The sequence below is a fragment of the Procambarus clarkii genome, chromosome 14 (assembly GCF_040958095.1).
Source record: "Procambarus clarkii isolate CNS0578487 chromosome 14, FALCON_Pclarkii_2.0, whole genome shotgun sequence".
Classification (NCBI taxonomy): domain Eukaryota; kingdom Metazoa; phylum Arthropoda; class Malacostraca; order Decapoda; family Cambaridae; genus Procambarus; species Procambarus clarkii.
The window spans coordinates 36,031,902-36,053,507 of record NC_091163.1 but is presented as its reverse complement, the minus strand read 5'-3'; the positions used below and the strand labels follow the sequence as shown (position 1 = coordinate 36,053,507).

Sequence of the window (21,606 nt, the reverse complement as noted above, 5' to 3'; positions counted from 1 at the left end):
CCTCCAATGAATGGACAACCCGTCTGTCTAATAGAACGTCACATTTTGACGAACACTCTACTTAAGGCCAAAAATAATCGAACTAGAAAATGGTAGTGGCTCGCAAAATTGACATACTGTCCCGTTTTCTGTTTTGGGTCCTCTGGTAGGTTAGGATAAGGGCACTTTAGTACGACAGTTTCTTGACGTTGGGAAACCTTGGGAGGACGGGCTGAAATAGATGCCATCTTGGAAGAAAATATCATGGGCACCACTCATAGAAATGTGGGCGTTGTTATAGAGCGCGGGACCACAGGTAGCCGCGTTGCACCCGCTCACAGCACTGTCCTGCACCTTGTACCAACAGTATCATTTAACATGGACAAAATAAATAAATAAATGTGATTATTTTTGCATTGTCACTCAAGATCCTGAACAAAAACCTGTTTGTTATATTGTTCAAAGAATATACAGTAATATTGTGTGCGTATTAGCAACACAAAGAATATACAGTAATATTGTGTGCGTATTAGCAACACAAAGAATATACAGTAATATTGTGTGCGTATTAGCAACACAAAGAATATACAGTAATATTGTGTGCGTATTAGCAACACAAAGAATATACAGTAATATTGTGTGCGTATTAGCAACACAAAGAATATACAGTAATATTGTGTGCGTATTAGCAACACAAAGAACATACAGTAATATTGTGTGCGTATTAGCAACACAAAGAATATACAGTAATATTGTGTGCGTATTAGCAACACAAAGAACATACAGTAATATTGTGTGCGTATTAGCAACACAAAGAATATACAGTAATATTGTGTGCGTATTAGCAACACAAAGAATATACAGTAATATTGTGTGCGTATTAGCAACACAAAGAATATACAGTAATATTGTGTGCGTATTAGCAACACAAAGAACATACAGTAATATTGTGTGCGTATTAGCAACACAAAGAATATACAGTAATATTGTGTGCGTATTAGCAACACAAAGAACATACAGTAATATTGTGTGCGTATTAGCAACACAAAGAATATACAGTAATATTGTGTGCGTATTAGCAACACAAAGAATATACAGTAATATTGTGTGCGTATTAGCAACACAAAGAACATACAGTAATATTGTGTGCGTATTAGCAACACAAATACATCTGTGCGCAGCTATGTTCTACATGTTTGGTGTTGCAAATAACATTATTGACAACCTCAATCCATCATTGTTTTTGAAAAAACAAGATCATTGTAAAACAAAAAAATATAAAGAAAATATAATATATTTGTTGCGTGCAGTTACAGTTTCATGTAAAATATGGAGATGAAAGGCTGAACTCTGATAACTGGTTACAAGGTAATAATACCCACCAGAACTGCTTAGTGGTTCGTAATGGTGCATGAAAATGTAAATATACTGTATACTGTAAATATTTATGATGTGTGTATATTGTGTAATAACAACAATTAAAACCTGTATGTTTATTGCTTTAAACATATAATATCAGTGACACAAATATATTTGAGTATTCCAATGTTCCACACATTTTATTCATAAATTTCTCAAGTGACATACTATTGAATACTAAAACCCATGCCACCTTTGTAGTTACTAATGGAGTGTAAAGTAGTGTGGCGACATTAAGTCCCAGTTTGTGTAGATCCAATAGTCAATTCACCCTGAATGCTTATTTTTGCTGAAAAGCATTTCTCTAGATCTCAACAATCCTGTAACATAACCGTACCCCCTTCCCCATCTATATTCGGTGTTACTTGGGGTACCCCAAGGTGTATTTCTTGTCCCATGTAGAATAAGATTTATTGTTTCGACTGCAGAACTTTTGCCGAGCGCTGAAAACAGGATTCCATTCTGTTTTTTACATTCTGTCCCCACACCCCCTTGCACTCTGGCTGTGGCCAGGGAGTTCTACCCCCAATGCTTCTTTTCAATTGAAATGCATTACTTTTACCATGCTGTTGTGTAGGACATGTGCATGAGAGTACCAAGTGAGTGGGTTCAAATCGTCTACATGGTGCCTAGTGATTTTTTCACCGATACATAACGTTAATCTGATTTCACTGTGCATTTGAAGAGAAGCGTTGGAGGTGGAACTCCTGGACCCGAGCTAGCGTGTGTGGGGGCAAGGTATGAAACCCTGATTGGGCTTCAGTGGAGCCATGAGGGATCCTGGAGGCTTCAGTTGAATACCAGGTCACATTGCTTTTACAATGTTGTGGTGATGTGGTCTAGGGGCGTGCGCTTGGGGGGTACCAAGTGTGCAGGTTTGAATCCTCTTCATGGTTCCTAGTGATTTTTTCACTGATACATAACATTAATGTGATTTCATTGTCCATTATAACAATTTAACAAAATTTTCAGATCATGCACCAAATCTCCATGTTGGAACAGAACCAATATAGAGGCCATATAACACAACAGCTCTTCAAAGAAAGTTAAATACCTCTATAAATTGAAAACAAACATACTATATTGTGAATTATGCCTGTAATATATTGAGATCATTGGGCTGCCATAATCATATAGTGAATTGCCTGATTGCACCTGATTAGGAGGTAGATATTTTTTTTGAATTGGCATGTTTTGTTTTCAATTATGGTGTTGCAAGACACTCAATCCCCAAATGTGAAAATAAAGTAATTGACGACATTTCGATCTGTCCTGGACCAGTAACAACTTGTGTAATTGACTCGATAATACCTCAAGACAAACCCTGCAAGGGCTGAAACGTCAATGCCTTTAATTTTCAGCCCCATAATTGAGACATTGTCTGCACCATGTTGTAGTTTTTATAAGTAGACAAAGGACTTTTTCACTAACCTTCAGGTACATTTATACAAGACTTTTTCCAGGGAACATGTTTAATGAACATATGTAATTGCTGTCCACTTAACAAATAAAATCCCACTCAAAAGATCAAAACCATCCAATATTCTTGATAGATTGAAGCAAAGACATTAAAAGGCTAATACCTGTACATTAATGTATATGTTCTGTACTATATATGCAATATTAATAAAATTGATACTAAAGTCATAAAATCTGTTAGGAGAGACTTGAATTGCACCTCCTTACACGATGACTTCACAAGACCGTGATGTATCTGAGGAAATATTGACACCATACAATGGGATTGAACCTGCGTCTCTAGACTCTTCAGGCACACACACTACTGACTCAGCCACTGTGAACTCATTTTTCCTTCAGTCGGTAGTACGAGTGCCTTACGGAGTCTCCATACACAGGTTCAATCCCAACGTATAGTCTCAGGGCTTCATAACGTATAGTCTCAGGGCTTCATAACGTATAGTCTCAGGGCTTCATAACGTATAGTCTCAGGGCTTCATAACGTATAGTCTCAGGGCTTCATAACGTATAGTCTCAGGGCTTCATAACGTATAGTCTCAGGGCTTCATAACGTATAGTCTCAGGGCTTCATAACGTATAGTCTCAGGGCTTCATAACGTATAGTCTCAGGGCTTCATAACGTATAGTCTCAGGGCTTCATAACGTATAGTCTCAGGGCTTCATTTGACACCCAACTTTTGAGAAAAAAGAGAGACAAGTGTAATTCCAAAGCCACACAAATATGTTTATTAATTATAGTACAGTGTATATCAGTATTTAATATAATAAAAAGCTCATACTATCTGAGAAGAACAAACTACATGCATGCATAAGGCTCTCATTGTAAAAAAACCAGCATTGAATGTAATGAAACGCCATTTTCTGGGTTGAGCCCTGGAAGCTCCATGAAGCTAATGGACTAATATTCGCTATAATTGTCTAGAGCATCAGTTAATTGGAGTTCTTTGCCTACCGGAAACTATGAGCCAGAGCATGATTCCCTCAGAGAGGTGCAAAAAGAGTAATGGCTTATAAAACACTCCACTTTGTGAGAGTATAGTCATGTCTGCCATAGACTGGGGGGTATCACCCAAAAAGGTAGGAGAACCATTACAAACCCCAACTGGTAAAACATTGCAACATTACATTCAATGCTGGTTTTCTGAGGGGAGCCCCATCAGCTCCCAGAAGCTAACTACCCACAGACAAGTAAAAACAGGGAACCACCCAGGAGGCGGCAGCACTCCTTGGTGCTTCCCTCCGGGAACGCAAAAAAAAAAAAAAAAAAAAAAAAAAAAAAAAAAAAAAAAAAAAAAAAAACCGAAACCCAGGAAAAATACGGGGAAGAGGCGGGGCCGAAGAGCCAAAGCGCGATCCCTGCAAGCACAACAAGATGAGCACAGGGAGAGAAGCACAAACTCGCCTAAACAACCAACAACACCTCAGCCATTACGCAAGAACTCAGCACAATCCACAGCCCTCCATGCCTCTAAGCAGAGCAGACATAACCCAAATAGAGAAATGCCACTCAAAAAGGGTACAACAGACACACCAGGAAGAACAATAGCGCAAGACGGAAGCAGAAAACGCCCCCAAAAGCGATAGCAAATGCCACCTGCGAATGGTAAACAAGACACGCAGCGCCTCCAAGCAGCCAAGCAAGGAAACTGCCCCAGGAGGCAAAACGGCCTCCAAAACAAACAACGAAACAGCCACAAAACATACCAGCCAAAACATACGTGCCCAATGCATAAACATGCCAGTTGAATATGGTAAAATCAAAGAAGGGAAGGGAAGGGAAGGAGGGTACAAAAAAAAAAAAACGACCCTCGAACAAGAACCCCTGCCCAGAAGGCACAAGGGGCCCCAGGCAGGATCAACAGAAGCCCAAGCACTCCATGCGGGCTCCCACTGCGCCCCGAGAACTCCCGACACAAGCCCTGGAGCAGAGCTTACATCCAAGCCCACTATCCTTGAAGAAATGGCAGAATCCAAGGGGAAAAGCCTCAAAAGAGGAGTTTGCTGGGCCAACTCCAAAGCTTCGGTGAGGAAATCGGGCTCAATCTTCATCCCCAAATCGAAAGAGGCACACCCCGAAGCCACCCGAGCCTTGCTACCAGCTAAACTTCGCCCTGCCTGGAATTCCTCAGACGTTTAGGAGCAGGGAGCAGGGGTGGGGGAAGGAGCAGGGTGAACAACACCCACCTGGGATGGAAGCAAGGGCACAGACGGAACCAAGGTTGAAGTAACCAACGCCCCTAAATCCTGGACCCTAAAATCCAAACGGGGCAGCTCCAGGGCTTCCAACCGGGCAACCAACCTGGCCCGTTGCAACACAGAATATCAAGCATGCAACCAACCCACCGCCTAACCCCTAACATCCTCAGACGAGGAATGGGTAATTGAATAACAAGCGAGGAACAAGTTCCATAAGACTCAGGGTCATAGGTGTCACCAACCCAACAGGCAACATGACAGAGGCAGGATAGATGATCGTCACCACGAGGCAAAGGTAACGAACACCCCTTGGCATCGCACAAGCGAGACAGGGCCTGGAAGATGTGACAATGGTACCCCCTGAGCCCTACAGAGATTTTCAGGGACTGTAGGGTATGTAAGCCCGATGGGAATGCTGCAGGCAAACTCTTAACCGGCATCGCCGTGAAATCTCGGGGCAACAGAGAACAACTACCAAACACAACCTAGGCTAACCTAATGGGAAGCTAGGCAGACCTCCTCTACCAAGGAAGCGAGAATGAGTGAAAAACAAACGAAACTCACAGACTAACCAGTGCCCAGAGAAACATTGGCCACCACTGAATGCAAGCTGCACCGGCCGCAGTGTGCCCCACCCAGCACAAACCCCCTACCTACCCAGGGCAAGACGGGAAGCTTAAGACCCTTGCAGAACTCCAAGGGCAAGAATATCACCAAGTGATGAAGGCCTTAAACGGGAGTGAGACCCGAACATCCCCGAGATGGTAACCCTGAACCGCAAGGGAAGTACTGTACTGTATTTACCAGGCACCTAGGGAAGGGAACCCTAGGTGCATGCAGCCCAGTAGACTTACAAGAACACCTGGCCATCACACACAGAGCCGGCAAAGCCCCAATTGCAAAGCCAGACAAAGCTTGAGGCCAGAGAGGACCTCTGATACCTGGTACATCAGTCGGCGAACTGAGGGTAGTGTGGCCTACTCGCTTGAGTGGGGTCCCCATTCCTCCCTCTCGGGAGGAGGGTGAGGCATTAATGAATGGGTGTGCTAGTTGGATGACGTGTTGCTTGTTTCTTTGTTTTCTACTGGGGGAAGTTCTGGGCCTCTGTTCAGATGTAGGTTGCAATTGTAACCAGTTAGAGGTTTGTAATGGTTCACCTACCTTTCTGGAGGCCTTTCCCGGTTGAAGGCAGAAATGACAAACTCTAAATGTAGAGAGCTCATATGGCCATTATTCTCTGCACATCTCTGAGAGGACCAGGTTCTGGTTCATGGCCCCTCGGTAGACACTCGAACTCCTACGACTGACGGCACCAAACTAATATGGCACATGTCAGTTTGATAGCTTCAGGGAGCTGATGGGGCTCCCCTCAGAAAATTTCCTTGGACAAGAAGGCATAAAGGGTATATTGGCCTTAAAAGGTAATAATCCTAATGATAACACTCTTGAATAGCCAATACAATATCCAGGTTGGATAAGGTGTCTGTGGGTTATCCGACCACTGGCTGAATAATCTGGTTAAAGATCAGATAAATGGTAGAGTAGCACTCTGGAGTATATGAATGAGTTCCGGTTTATCCATTTAGCCGAGTGAAAAATTTTCAGAATATCCAACTTGGGGATGGTATATATTTTCTGAATAATCAGGAGCTCATCTAAATAGCATACTAGTATTATAAATTTTATATTAACAATTCCTTGTAAGGAGAAAATATATAATACTGTACAGGACATACACTACATAATACAATGCAGCTATACATGCACCAAAGATATCTAGGATACTTATATAAATATTGTACAGTATTATATATATTATATAACTTTGACTTGTATATAATAGGATTTATATAACTTTTACTTCTCCACTTTGAACTTATACATCATTGAATGCTGGTACGACTTCCCGGGACGATACACATCGCTTGGAAAATTTGCCTGAGGAGACGGAAAAATTTAAATACGTAATTAGTAGAGCACAGAAGTAGCATATAATTATTTATAAATTAAAAATGTACCATATTTTCCAGCATTATATAAATATACTGTATATACAGGTGTATGTATGCATGTATGTATGTATATATATATATATATATATATATATATATTATTATTATTATTAAATATGACCGAAAAAGTAAGATTAATAATTCTAACACGAATTTTCTCAATACAGTATTTCTTATATTTCTTTTCACTGTTGATGGTAATTGAAAAATCAATTCTCCAAAATTCATTTTTATTTCTAGTCTGACGCGACACTTGAACACGTTTCGTAATAACTTATTACATTTTCAAAGACTTTAATTTACACACACACAACTATAACCTGCAAACACTAAACAGAGTTTAAACAGCTTTGATTTTATACCTGCATTTGGGTGAGGTGATATGTTACAACAGTTTTGAATGAGGTGAAAAACTTTCAACACAAGACAGAACACGAAACAATGGGTATAATATTTTGTAAGTTAAAGGGAAGAATGGAAGCAACTGCAAAGGGCCTATTGTGGCCCATATTTCTTGATGCTTCTATATTGGTGTGGAGTCTTGAAGTGGGTAGAATATAGTTGTGCATTAATAGGCTGTTGACTGCTGGTGTCGACTTCTTAATGTGTAGTGCCTCGCAGATATCAAGCCGCCTGCTATCGCTGTATCTATCGATGATTTCCGTGTTTTTTGTTAAGACTTCTCTGGTGAAGGTCTGGTTGTGGGAAGAGATTATATGTTCCTTAATGGAGCGCTGTTGCTTATGCATCGTTAATCGCCTGGAAAGAGATGTTGTTGTCTTCCCTATATACTGAATTCTTTAAGGCTTACAGTCCCCAAGTGGGCATTTGAAGGCATAGACGACATTGGTCTCTTTTAAAGCGTTCTGCTTTGTGTCTGGAGAGTTTCTCATGAGTAGGTTGGCCGTTTTCATGGTTTTATAGTAAATCGTCAATTGTATCTTCTGATTTTTGTCTGTAGGGATAACGTTTCTATTAACAATATCTTTCAGGACCCTTTCCTCCATTTTATGAGCTGTGGAAAAGAAGTTCCTGTAAAATAGTCTAATAGGGGGTACAGGTATTGTGTTAGTTATCTCTTCAGAGGTTGCATGGCGTTTCACCTTCCTTCTTATGATGTCTTCAACGAAACCATTGGAGAAGCCGTTGTTGACTAGGACCTGCCTTACCCTACAGAGTTCTTCATCGACTTGCTTCCATCCTGAGCTGTGGCTGAGAGCACGGTTGACATAAGCGTTAACGACACTCCTCTTGTACCTGTCTGGGCAGTCACTGTTGGCATTGAGGCACATTCCTATGTTTGTTTCCTTAGTGTAGACTGCAGTGTGAAAACCTCCGCTCCTTTCCATGACTGTTACATCTATTATACCCATTGTTTCGTGTTCTGTCTTGTGTTGAAAGTTTGTTTTCACCTCATCCAAAACTGATGTAACATATCACCTCACCCAAATGCAGGTATAAAATCAAAGCTGTTTAAACTCTGTTTAGTGTTTGCAGGTTATAGTTGTGTGTGTGTAAACTAAAGTCTTTGAAAATGTAATAAGTTATTACGAAACGCGTTCAAGTGTCGCGTCAGACTAGAAATAAAAATGAATTTTGGAGAATTGATTTTTCAATTACCATCAACAGTGAAAAGAAATATAAGAAATATTGAGAAAATTCGTGTTAGAATTATTAATCTTACTTTTTCGGTCATATTTAATAATATATGTCTACAGGAAAGACTGCTACCAAAATATACTAATAATATATATATTTTATATATATATATATATATATATATATATATATATATTAGTATATTTTGGTAGCAGTCTTTCCTGTAGACATATATTATTAAATATGACCGAAAAAGTAAGATTAATAATTCTAACACGAATTTTCTCAATCTTTCGAAGAGACAACTAACACAACACCTATACCCCCTATTAGACTATTTTACAGGAACTTCTTTTCCACAGCTCATAAAACGGAGGAAAGGGTCCTGAAAGATATTGTTAATAGAAACGTTATCCCTACAGACAAAAATCAGAGGATACAACTGACGATTTACTATAAAACCAGAAAAACGGCCAGCCTACTCATGAGAAACTCTCCAGACACAAAACAGAACGCTTTAAAAGAGACTAATGTCGTCTATGCCTTCAAATGCCCACTTGGGGACTGTAAGCTCCAAAAAACCCAGTATATAGGCAAGACAACAACATCTCTTTCTAGGCGTTTAACGATGCATAAGCAACAGGGCTCCATTAAGGAACATATAATCTCTTCCCATAACCAAACCATCGCCAGAGAAATCCTAGTAAACAACACAGAAATCATCGATAGATACAGCGATAGCAGGCGGCTTGACGTTTGCGAGGCACTACACATCAAGAAGTCAACACCAGCAATCAACAGCCAATTATTGCACAACTATATTCTACCCACCTCAAGACTCCGCTCCAATATAGAAGCATCAAGAAATATGGACCAATAGGCTTTCTACAAACACTTCTATTCAATACCCATTGTTTCTGTTCTGTCTTGTGTTGATACTTTTAATACCCTATTAATATCCCCTCTTGTTCTGTCTTGTGTTAATGCCACATCACCCCTCCCACCTCACTCAAATGTAGATATAAAATCAGAGATACGTTCTAATCAGTTGTGTATTTGTGAAGTCTTTGAAAATGTAATAAGTTTTACGAAACGCGCCCGTGTCGCGTCAGACTAGAAATAAAAATGAATTTTGGAGAAGTGATTTTTTATTTACCTCCAACAGTGAAGCGTAATGTACGAAAGATTGAGAAAATTCGTGTTAGAATTATTAATCTTACTTTTTCGGTCATATTTAATAATGTATGTATGTATGTATGTATGTATGTATGTATGTATGTATATATATATATATATATATATATATATATATATATATATATATATATATATATATATGTCGTACCTAGTAGCCAGAACTCACTTCTCAGCCTACTATTCAAGGCCCGATTTGCCTAATAAGCCAAGTTTTCCTGAATTAATATATTTACTATAATTTTTTTCTTATGAAATGATAAAGCTACCCTTTTCACTATGTATGAGGTCAATTTTTTTTTATTGGAGTTAAAATTAACGTAGATATATGACCGAACCTAACCAACCCTACCTAACCTAACCTAACCTAACCTATATATATAGGTAAGGTTAAGTTAGGTAGCCAAAAAAAGCTAGGTTAGGTTAGGTTAGGTAGGTTAGGTAGACGAAAAAACATTAATTCATGAAAACTTGGCTTATTAGGCAAATCGGGCCTTGCATAGTAGGCTGAGAAGTGAGTTCTGGCTACTAGGTACGACATATATATATATATATATATATATATATATATATATATATATATATATATATATATATATATATATATATATATACATACACATATATACACATATATATACAGTTACAGTACTGTACATATATATTCCAGCAGATAATTCATATGGATACTTTCTAGATTTGTTTAATATGCAGAGAATGTCAATATTGTGACTAAAAATAAACAATCTAACCCACACACATGAAACTCGTCCTGGATAAGGGTTCAGGACAGACCAAATGTCGTCACATTTCTATCTTTTCATGTCTGGGTTGGGTTATTTAATTTTCGTATATGTTTCTTTGTACATTTATTTAAAGTGGTTTTGAAGGGAAAAATCAACACTGAAAGTAATAAAATGCCCTTTTCGGGATGAGTGCCAGTGGTTCCCTGAAGCTATATTGTTGAGTTGGCTCTTAATTACTAGGTCACATCAGCCATGGTTGGCCTACCAGGTACCATGAGCCACAACCTGGCCCCCTCGTAGAGGCATAGAGAGTAGTTGACACCCAAGGAAACAACCAGGAAAGCATCCAGAAGGTTAGTGAACCAATTTAGACCACTACTGGGTTAAAAAAAGAACCAAAGCCTCAAAACTGATGAATGAAATTCCCAATACAATTTAAACAAATGACCGAATCTCTCAAAAGTAGCGTGATCGTGTTAGCATTGACTCTCCACAAGCTGGTAACACCCTGTTACCAGCTTACTTCTGCCTCTATGAAGGTAAGGAGGATAGCTTCTGCCTGCCCCTTACCCTCCACATGCACAGAATCCCCTACCCATCATGTGTTGGGGTAAGGGGTTCTGTGCATGAGTGAGTGTGTTGCTGTAGGAGGCAGGGAGTGCTGTGCATGTGTGTATGTTGGGGTAGGGGCACAGAATACTGTGCATGTGTGTGATCGTGTAGCAATGGAAGTCTAGCAGTGAGGGTGGTAGCGTTGGTGAATGGACAAGTGTGTGGCAGAAAGTCGTTATGAAAATTGACAATGGAAGTGCTGTTGTGTTGCATTCAACCCATCCAGTGACTCATGCCTGCCCATGTATCCCTGACAATGTGGACAGGCCAGTACAGCGACACATTCACTTCTTGAAAGTCGGCATTCGATCCCCCCCGAGCGTCCAAGTGTTTGGGCTTCATTCCTTCTCTGCATTCTCTCTCAGCGCCTTGATCCATGATCAAAACTCACTTCAAAGTGCTACAGTTTTCCCACCTTTGTCCCTTCACTTGATAATTGGTAACAAACTTCAAAGTGCTATATAGCCATACTAGCTTTCTCCTCATAATTACCTTGTACTGGTTGTTCTAATCCACTTACTTGATTGAGAGCATCAGGGAAGTTCTGAGGCTCGCAGCAAAAGGCACCTTGGTAAGTGTAAGACGCTCCCTCTCGGCCTACCATTTCACCCTTCTCTTTGGGTAAGAAGTTGCTGGTGTAAATTTGGACTCCTGGCTCAGTGGTGTAAACCTCTAGCACTCTACCTGTTAATTAACAGTGTTGTTATTAAATATGAACTATTATACATGTAAATATTATATAAAATGTGAGAAAGGCTGCATGAACGTGCAAGCTATAGATCACTAAGAACTCATGTAGAGTTCTTAGGGATTATATAAAATATATATGACTATCATTCAATTCAAGAAAACAACCTGTCACTACAGCCTGTCCTACTACAGCCTGTCCTTCTGGCTACATTCAAACCTATAAAATATGCTACAGTGCCACAGCCTGTGATTGGCTGCACCAACCTATAATAGGTGACACCACAGCCTGCTGGAGGTTGCAACCTGTAATACCACAACATTTAACATAATGTTACTGCCTGCAAACGTTAATACCCCAGCCTGCTGCAAAACTTCAACCCCATGGGCAAATATTTTCTTTGACGATATATTTACTTTACATAAATCTATATATTTAAATGAATAACTTCCCAAAAATCCAGCATTGAATGTAATGAAACGCCATTTTCTGGGTAAAACCAGGAGGCTCCCCCGGAGCTTATCCGGGCTGATATGGAACTATTAGACTTCGGCATCAGTCAGTATGAATGGAGTTTTTAGGCCTACCGGGGACCAGAAGCCAGAATCTGGCCCCCCTCAGAGAGTCAAGAGGAGCAATGGCCTATAGAAATGCACATGTGATTTGGAGCATTCTATGTCTGTCATCGACAGGGTCAGGCACCCAGAAAGGCAAGCATCCAAAACAAACCCCTATTCTGGTTTCGACGTCTTATTCTTCTTCTCGACTTCTCGAGTCGAAAAGCAAAATATGTAAAGCAAATCCACATCCTGCAGGAGCGGCGCAAACAGCTTCAACAATGCAGACGACGCACGCGCCGCTGAGGACAACGCACCAGAACCAGAGGCAGCCCCAAGCTCCTCCACATTCACCTCAAGCCAGTCCAAGAACAGTTCAAGGAGGGAGAAGAAATGCAGGGCCGAAGCCAGCAGGCCACGTATACGCAAATCCTCAGTCACCAATGCAGCCAAAAGGGAAGGAACTTGCACATGAAGCTTCATCACACCCACATCCCGCGGAGGGGCAAGGGCAAACAAGCACGCAATGAGATGCTCAAATTCGACCCCCCCCACCCCCCACCCCCCAGGAAAGCCTGCAACGCCGTCTGAGCCTCTTGCCACTCAAGTGCGCAGGATCGACAGAATGTATGCCACGCCTCCAAAGACAAGAGAGGGCAGTCTGCTAACCAGGATGACACCGGAACTTTTTAACGAATCCAGTAAGGACACGAAGATCCATACATGAAGGAATGTGGATCCATCACGAAAGCATAATCCAGGTCGCGCAGGAGGTAAGCCACAAGGGCTTCCCACACCGCATGGAACGGGATGCAGGAAGCCAAAAACCTCTGGCAGGACAGAATAAAAAAAATCATCGGGGTCACGGAACCGAACCCAGGGAGGGGTAGACGTCAAATCCAATTCGTACGAGGAGGGAGCGAATGAGAACCCCACTCCGTGTAACATCAAGCCCCACTCCGAGGGTACAAAAACCCAAGCGGGGTCCAACAGGGCCCAAGGCCCCCTAGTCAACCCCTCCCTTGCTCTGGGACCCCTCACCCAGAGGACCTGGGGCCGAGCCGTCCTCCAAATCCCCTCACCTCTAAAGAAAAAGCAGGAGCCGCCGAAAAAGCAGGAGAGAAGGGGGGCCCACTGGTCAGACCCAGAAGCTCTGGCTGGGGGACCAGGCTCGAATGCCTCTGCTGCCACCCTGGAAGGGGACTACCCCGAGACCGCCTGAGTCTCAACACCAACTAGACCCAGTCCCGACTCAGAAACCCTCAAACGTTTCAGAGCCAGAAGCAAGGGGGGAAGGAACCGGACGCACAACAGAAGGGAAAGAACAAGGAGAGGCGGACGGAACCAAAGTTGAAGCTACTCCCACCCCCATGTCTAGGTCCCTAAAACCAAAACGAAGCAGTCTCAGGGTATACGGGGAAGCAATCAACCTATCACGTTGCAGCAACCTGAACCTAGCATGCAACGCAGCTGCTGCCTACACCCTCATATCATGATCAGTAGTTTGGGCGAACTGTAGAATGCACAAACAACAAACGTCGCACAACTCCGGGTCAAAAGAATCATCAACCCTACAGGCAGCATGGCGGAAGCACAATTGGTGATTGTCACCCTCAGACAAGGGGACAGAGCACCATCAACCTCGCACGAAGCGAGAGGGAACTCAAGGGTCTCATTCTTTGAACCACGGAGCCCACGCAGGGCTTCCCAGGGCTCTTAGCCATGGTAACACACTAAGGGAAGCCCAGGCAGGGTACTGCAAACTGGCGCCCAAGACTACCAAACAAACTTCATAAAGCTGAATCCCAAGGACGTGTCCACTCACAGGGGGCCTAGCAGGGGGGTACCACCAAGAACACAGATATGTAAATTTAAACACCCTGATTATATATAGGGGGCAAATAAAGGCAGACCCCCCCACCAGGTAGGAAAATAAAAACAAAAGAAAAACCCGGCAAGATGGACAATGTACCCCAAGCAGAACAGAGTTGGCTGCTATAATAGGTGATAACTAGCTGTGCAGTACCCTGCACCCCTACCAGTGGCAAAAACTAACCCCTACCCAAAGGCAAACAAAGGCAACAAAAACCCCAGCTCACTCCAAGGGGTACCAAGCAGTAAAAGACACAGCTGAGGTAAATCCCAAGGTGACTTATGGAAGGTGGCCCCAAGCCCCATGGGCAGTACTTTCCTGGCACCTAGGGAAAGGAAAGCCTAGGTGCATGCAGCCCGAGTACCGTAGAATATTACTCCTGGCTCACACACTACCTGTAGAGACAGACCACACCACAAGGCACAGAAACTGAGACCAAATCAGGAGCCAGAGGCACAAGACCACGCCAGTAGCACATCAGCCAAGATCTGACGGTTGATTCGCCGGCACGAGGGTCTGGGGCTCCCCTTTCCTCCTCCCAGGAAGTCACTCATGTGATGAGTCATTTTTGGGCTTAAGTGACATAGGCTCCAATACAAGCAGTGTTGATGAACCAAGTACAATCAGAGATGGTGTTACTAGGCGAGGTTTTGCTGCCCCAGCAACACACCCAAGCAAGCACCAGCATGTCACGCGGCCTGAGGACAAAGACACCAGTGCACCCTCGACATCAGGTGTTCATGGTAGGCCTATACTACACAGAACATACTCATCTCCTGGCATACCTATATGCAGCTCAAGCACAAGATGACGGCTCCAACGACAGCTCCGAAATCCAAATAACGACTCTCCAAAATAACTGATTTTGGAGAGTATGCCAACTGTTTTAGAGACTTTCTTAGTTGTATGTGGGTGCTGAAGTTGAGTCTCTTGTCTAGGAATAGGCCAAGAAACTTTCCATCATTTTTATTACTAATGTTTACATTGGCTATCTGAAGCTGAATTGCATTTGTAGATTTGCTTCCAAGTAAGATGTAGTAGGTCTTTTCTATGTTAAGTGTTAGTTTGTTGGTTGACATCCATAAGTGGACTTTTTTAGTTCATTATTAACAACATTATTTAGTGTATGTGGGTTGGGGTTAGAGTAGATGAGGGTAGTATCATCAGCAAACAATATAAGTTTCAGAATGTTAAGAGACATTAGGCAGATCATTGATGTACAGTATATAAGAAATAGGAGAGGTCCAAGATGCTGCCCTGTGGCACTCCAACGGTTATTGGTAGAGTGGGAGAGGTTATATCATTGATGGCTACACATTGGTGTCTATCACTAAGATAGGATTTGATATAGTCCAGTGCATGGCCTCAGATTCCATAATGATGGAGTTTACATAAGAGGAAGTTGTGATTAACAGTATTAAAGGCCTTTCTCAGGTCAATGAAGAGTCCAATCGGAAACTCATTTTTGTCAAGGGCTGAGTAAATTATATCAAGGAGACTAATAATTGCATCGCTGGTACTCTTTTGGGAGCGGAAGCCAAACTGATAGGGGCTAAGTATGTCAAATATATCGAGATAGGAGTAGAGCTGTTTGTAGACAATTTTTTCAAATATTTTTGATAGTATGGGTAGGTTTGATATTGGTCTATAATTGTTTATGTCTGCCGGATTACCTCCTTTATGAACTGGCGTTACTCCTTGACCACAACACCGGCATACGTGGCACTGTCAAGGCCAACAGGAGGGAAATGCCAGTGTTTGCCATTGGTATTGCAGTGGGCGATTGCCAGCTGCGAAAGTGTGAACAAATGTTATCAGTTTGCTGGAGAGACAGACACAAGGTGAATATGTTGACAACTATTCACACCGGTGCCATGTTGGACAGTGGCAAAGTGAACTTTGCAACACGGTTCCCAATATATAAGCCTGATTGTGTCATTGACTACAAAGTCAATATGCAGCTAGTTGATAAATGTGACATGATGGTTGTTGCCGCCGAGTGCCTTCTCGGTACTTTTTGTTTTATGTGACAAATTAGGAAAGAGGCCGAGTTAACCTAATCTAACTAAGTCAATGCATAGAAAATGTCAATATTACAATGCTTGAATTTTTACTAATAGGTCACATTTTAAATGGATCAGTTGAGTGCATTAAAAATGCAATACGTTAAGTGAGAGGACAGACTTACCTGAAGGTGGATGTTGGAAGGTAGCAGCAAGCTCCAGCTCTCCCCTGTGCTTCTGACGAAGACAGAAGTTGTGATCTATACCTCCACCAGGCACCTTCGGAAGAGCTTCTCCAAATGTGACAGGATTTTGAAAATCAAATCCTGTATCTTCAACTGTGGCCAGCTCCCCTGTTGTAAATAATATTACAAATTTCCCCAAAAATTGCAAACAACACTAAGGTAAAAAATAAATAAAATAAACAGACATGCTTTCACAAGGATGCATACACTAATTCTACAGAGATGCACCAAGAAAGGTTAAAATTATGTGGCTAAACAAATGAAGTAATCCAGTTCACACACATGAAATGAAGGTAACCACAGCACAGCTGCAGCACCGGCCACAGTATTACTACAGCACCGGCCACAGCTTTACTCTAGCACTGGCCACAGTACTACTACAGCACCGGTGTTACGGCCCTCTCGGGTCGCAACTGGGTTCTTACTCTGATGTTGTTAGAGGAAGGGTATCCGGCCCCAAGCCAGTAGTGGCTTTCAAGGGATGTGATCAGAAACGCAAGTAAACTAAAAGGGGAAGGGAAAGAAAGGCAAAAACTTAATATTATAATTAGTACCTTCACCAATAAATATATATAAGAAGATTACTCGAGGGAGGGTATAAACACTACACAGGGGTATTATCTACACTGTCGTCTTCGCCTGAAGACTATGGATCTTCTCGATGCCAAGTTCTCGGTGCTCTCGTGGCCTCACGACGAATCCTTCGAAAAGCTGAGTCTACCCCGGCCACAGGCCAGCCAAAACACAGTTCCACTGGGGGCACCGCCGTGGAGGCCGTCAACCACAAGTCCAGCAGACAGCTGGCAGGTTCTGGATCAGCAACGCTGGTCGGGCCACTCCACGAGCGATACTAGGGTAGCGCCCTAGTCAGGAGCCTCGTGTGATACCACAGATCACTCTCCTGTCCACAATACCCCAGTGGTTAAGCGTCTCCACCAGTCAGTCCCGGGTATGACAATCCTCAACTGCCGCTTCACAGGCAGGGTAACACTACAGTGTTCATCCGGGAGGCGACTCACAGCTGCTGCAGCAAAACACTTGGTGTCGAGACGGCTACCTTGGGTAGACTGACTCAACTTCCATTACAGCAGTCCCAGGTTGACTCTGTAAGCAGACACGTCATCAATAACAGGGACACACTAAAGCACCTCACTTACAGGCTCAGACCCAAACGCCCACCTATCCACTCCATAGATGGCGTTGTCGTATGAGCACCACCTCACCAGAGGTCAGCAACGGCTGTGTTGTGAGCTGAACAGGACTGGAAACTGGCCCTTGTGGCCAGTACACCTCGTCCTCACCAGGTGTCGTCGTCCATTTGGAGGGGGTTTCGGGAGCTGACCCACAGATGGCGCGGTCGTCACTGCTCCGTGCTCGGACGCTGGATCCGGGTCCGTAACAACCGGCCACAGCTTTACTCTAGTACTGGCCACAGTATTACTACAGCACCGGCCACAGCATACCTACTGCACTGGCACGGTCCACAGCATTACTCTAGCACGGTCCACAGCATTACTCTAGCACGGTCCACAGCATTACTCTGGCATGGTCCACAGCATTACTCTGGCACTGTCCACACCATTACTCTGGCACGGTCCACACCATTACTCTGGCACTGTCCACAGCATTACTCTAGCACGGTCCACAGCATTACTCTGGCACGGTCCACACCATTACTCTAGCACGGTCCACACCATTACTCTAGCACGGTCCACACCATTACTCTGGCACTGTCCACACCATTACTCTGGCACTGTCCACACCATTACTCTGGCACTGTCCACAGCATTACTCTGGCACGGTCCACAGCATTACTCTGGCACGGTCCACACCATTACTCTGGCACTGTCCACACCATTACTCTGGCACTGTCCACACCATTACTCTAGCACGGTCCACACCATTACTCTGACACTGTCCACACCATTACTCTGGCACGGTCCACACCATTACTCTGGCACGGTCCACACCATTACTCTGGCACGGTCCACACCATTACTCTGGCACGGTCCACACCATTACTCTGGCACTGTCCACACCATTACTCTGGCACTGTCCACACCATTACTCTAGCACAGTCCACACCATTACTCTGGCACGGTCCACACCATTACTCTGGCACTGTCCACACCATTACTCTGGCACGGTCCACACCATTACTCTGGCACTGTCCACACCATTACTCTGGCACGGTCCACACCATTACTCTAGCACAGTCCACACCATTACTCTGGCATGGTCCACACCATTACTCTAGCACAGTCCACACCATTACTCTGGCACAGTCCACACCATTACTCTGGCACGATCCACACCATTACTCTAGCACAGTCCACACCATTACTCTGGCACTGTCCACACCACTACTCTGGCACGGTCCACAGCATTACTCTAGCATGGTCCACACCATTACTCTGGCACGGTCCACACCATTACTCTGGCACGGTCCACACCATTACTCTGGCACTGTCCACACCATTACTCTGGCACAGTCCACAGCATTACTCTGGCACGGTCCACACCATTACTCTGGCACGGTCCACACCATTACTCTGGCACTGTCCACACCATTACTCTGGCACAGTCCACACCATTACTCTGGCACAGTCCACACCATTACTCTGGCACTGTCCACACCATTACTCTGGCACTGTCCACACCATTACTCTGGCACAGTCCACACCATTACTCTGGCACAGTCCACACCATTACTCTGGCACGGTCCACACCATTACTCTGGCACTGTCCACACCATTACTCTGGCACAGTCCACAGCATTACTCTGGCACAGTCCACACCATTACTCTGGCACAGTCCACACCATTACTCTGGCATGGTCCACACCATTACTCTGGCACGGTCCACACCATTACTCTGGCACGGTCCACACCATTACTCTGGCACGGTCCACACCATTACTCTGGCACGGTCCACACCATTACTCTGGCACAGTCCACACCATTACTCTGGCATGGTCCACACCATTACTCTGGCACGGTCCACACCATTACTCTGGCACGGTCCACACCATTACTCTGGCATGGACCACACCATTACTCTGGCACAGTCCACACCATTACTCTGGCACAGTCCACACCATTACTCTGGCATGGTCCACACCATTACTCTGGCACGGTCCACACCATTACTCTGGCACGGTCCACACCATTACTCTGGCACAGTCCACACCATTACTCTGGCACAGTACACACCATTACTCTGGCACAGTCCACACCATTACTCTGGCATAGTCCACACCATTACTCTGGCACAGTCCACACCATTACTCTGGCACGGTCCACACCATTACTCTACAATGGAGCCTTAGAACTCTGCACCTTCGCTAATATCCAACGAGCCAAAATAACCCCCAGTCCATAAATACAGGCCGGCATTAATTACTATAGACAAATATCAAACCTACGTACCGATGATTGGGAGATACTTGCATGGCAGGGATATTTTGAGACATCTCTGCCAGGAAATACTTGTATTAGGGAAATACTCACAGAGCAGAGATTCATCGATAATAAATGTAAAAACTTGAATGGTATTTTTCAATGTTTAATTAATGTTTTGACATTTCTCATTTATGCAAAATAGTTGTTTCCAGATTACCACACAAACCTGTTGGGATAAGGTCCTCTGCCACAGGAGTGAAATGGTCAGCATTTATTTTCACAACATGTTCAAAGAGTCCATTCTGTCCAGCAGCCTGGGGGAAAAATTAAGTATTTTGGAGAATGTATTTTGGAGAATAAGTCACAATAATAATAATCTTTAACTGGTAATTAAATTTTTCTGATGTTTAGTCTTCACTTGAGAAGGAAGTAGAAAAACTAACTCTCTAAAGTTAATTTTCCAATTCTGTTTGGGCTGTCGTTAAGACAAGTGTTTCATTAACCCTTGTTAACATTATCAAAGGCACAGTTTGTTTTTATATATATATATATATATATATATATATATATATATATATATATATATATATATATATATATATATATATATATATATATATATATATATATATATATATATATTATATATTATATATTATATATGTCGTACCTAGTAGCCAGAACGGACTTCTCAGCCTACTATGCAAGGCCCGATTTGCCTAATAAGCCAAGTTTTCATGAATTAATTGTTTTTCAACTACCTAACCTACCTACCTAACGTAACCTAACCTAGCCTAACTTTTTCGGCTATCTAACCTAACCTATAAAGATAGGTTAGGTAGGGTTGGTTAGGTTCGGTCATATATCTACGTTAATTTTAACTCCAATAAAAAAAAATTGACCTCATTCGTAATGAAATGGGTAGCTCTATCATTTCATAAGAAAAAAATTAGAGAAAATATATTAATTCAGGAAAACTTGGCTTATTAGGAAAATTGGGCCTTGCATAGTAGACCGAGTACGACGTTCTGGCTACTAAGTACAACATATATTATATATATATATATGCGAACAAGCCTGAATGGTCCCCAGGACTATATGCGAATGAATCTGCAAATCTGCCTCAAAACCGACCTCAAATCTGCCTCAAAACCGACCTCAAATCTGCCTCAAATAAACCTCAAAACCTGTCACTTGTCAGTACAAAGAGAATATTAATTAGGTGTTAAATACATAAACGGTGAACATATTATAAAAATAGGAATAAAGTCACGTTAAAAAAGATTGTTGTCGTATGTAGCAAGTTACCAGGTAACATGAAAATAAAATGAAAATAGCTTTTCTATTTTCTATATATTTTTCATATATATATATATATATATATATATGTCGTACCTAGTAGCCAGAACGCACTTCTCAGCCTACTATGCAAGGCCTGATTTGCCTAATAAGCCAAGTTTTCCTGAATTATTATATTTTATCTAATTATTTTCTTATGAAATGATAAAGCTACCCATTTCATTATGTATGAGGTCAATTATTTGTTATTGGAGTTAAAATTAACGTAGATATATGACCGAAAATAACCAACCCTACCTAACCT

At 42.6% G+C, this 21,606-nt stretch overlaps 1 protein-coding gene across 4 annotated transcripts in view; it reads right to left on the bottom strand.

Moving 5' to 3' along the window:
* Positions 1-1,457: 1,457 nt before the first annotated feature.
* The window catches only part of LOC123770188 (galactose mutarotase), a 37,870-nt gene continuing 17,721 nt past the window's right edge, over positions 1,458-21,606 (bottom strand). For all 4 annotated transcript variants that reach the window (XM_045761879.2, XM_045761864.2, XM_069324470.1 and 1 more), the window contains exons 7-10: positions 20,230-20,317; positions 16,543-16,710; positions 11,757-11,920; positions 1,458-7,011 (exon numbers count right to left, since the gene is read on the bottom strand). In XM_045761879.2, coding sequence (XP_045617835.2) covers positions 6,931-7,011; positions 11,757-11,920; positions 16,543-16,710; positions 20,230-20,317 — 501 coding nt within the window. In that variant the 3' untranslated portion in view covers positions 1,458-6,930. The remainder of the gene's footprint in view (positions 7,012-11,756; positions 11,921-16,542; positions 16,711-20,229; positions 20,318-21,606) is intronic.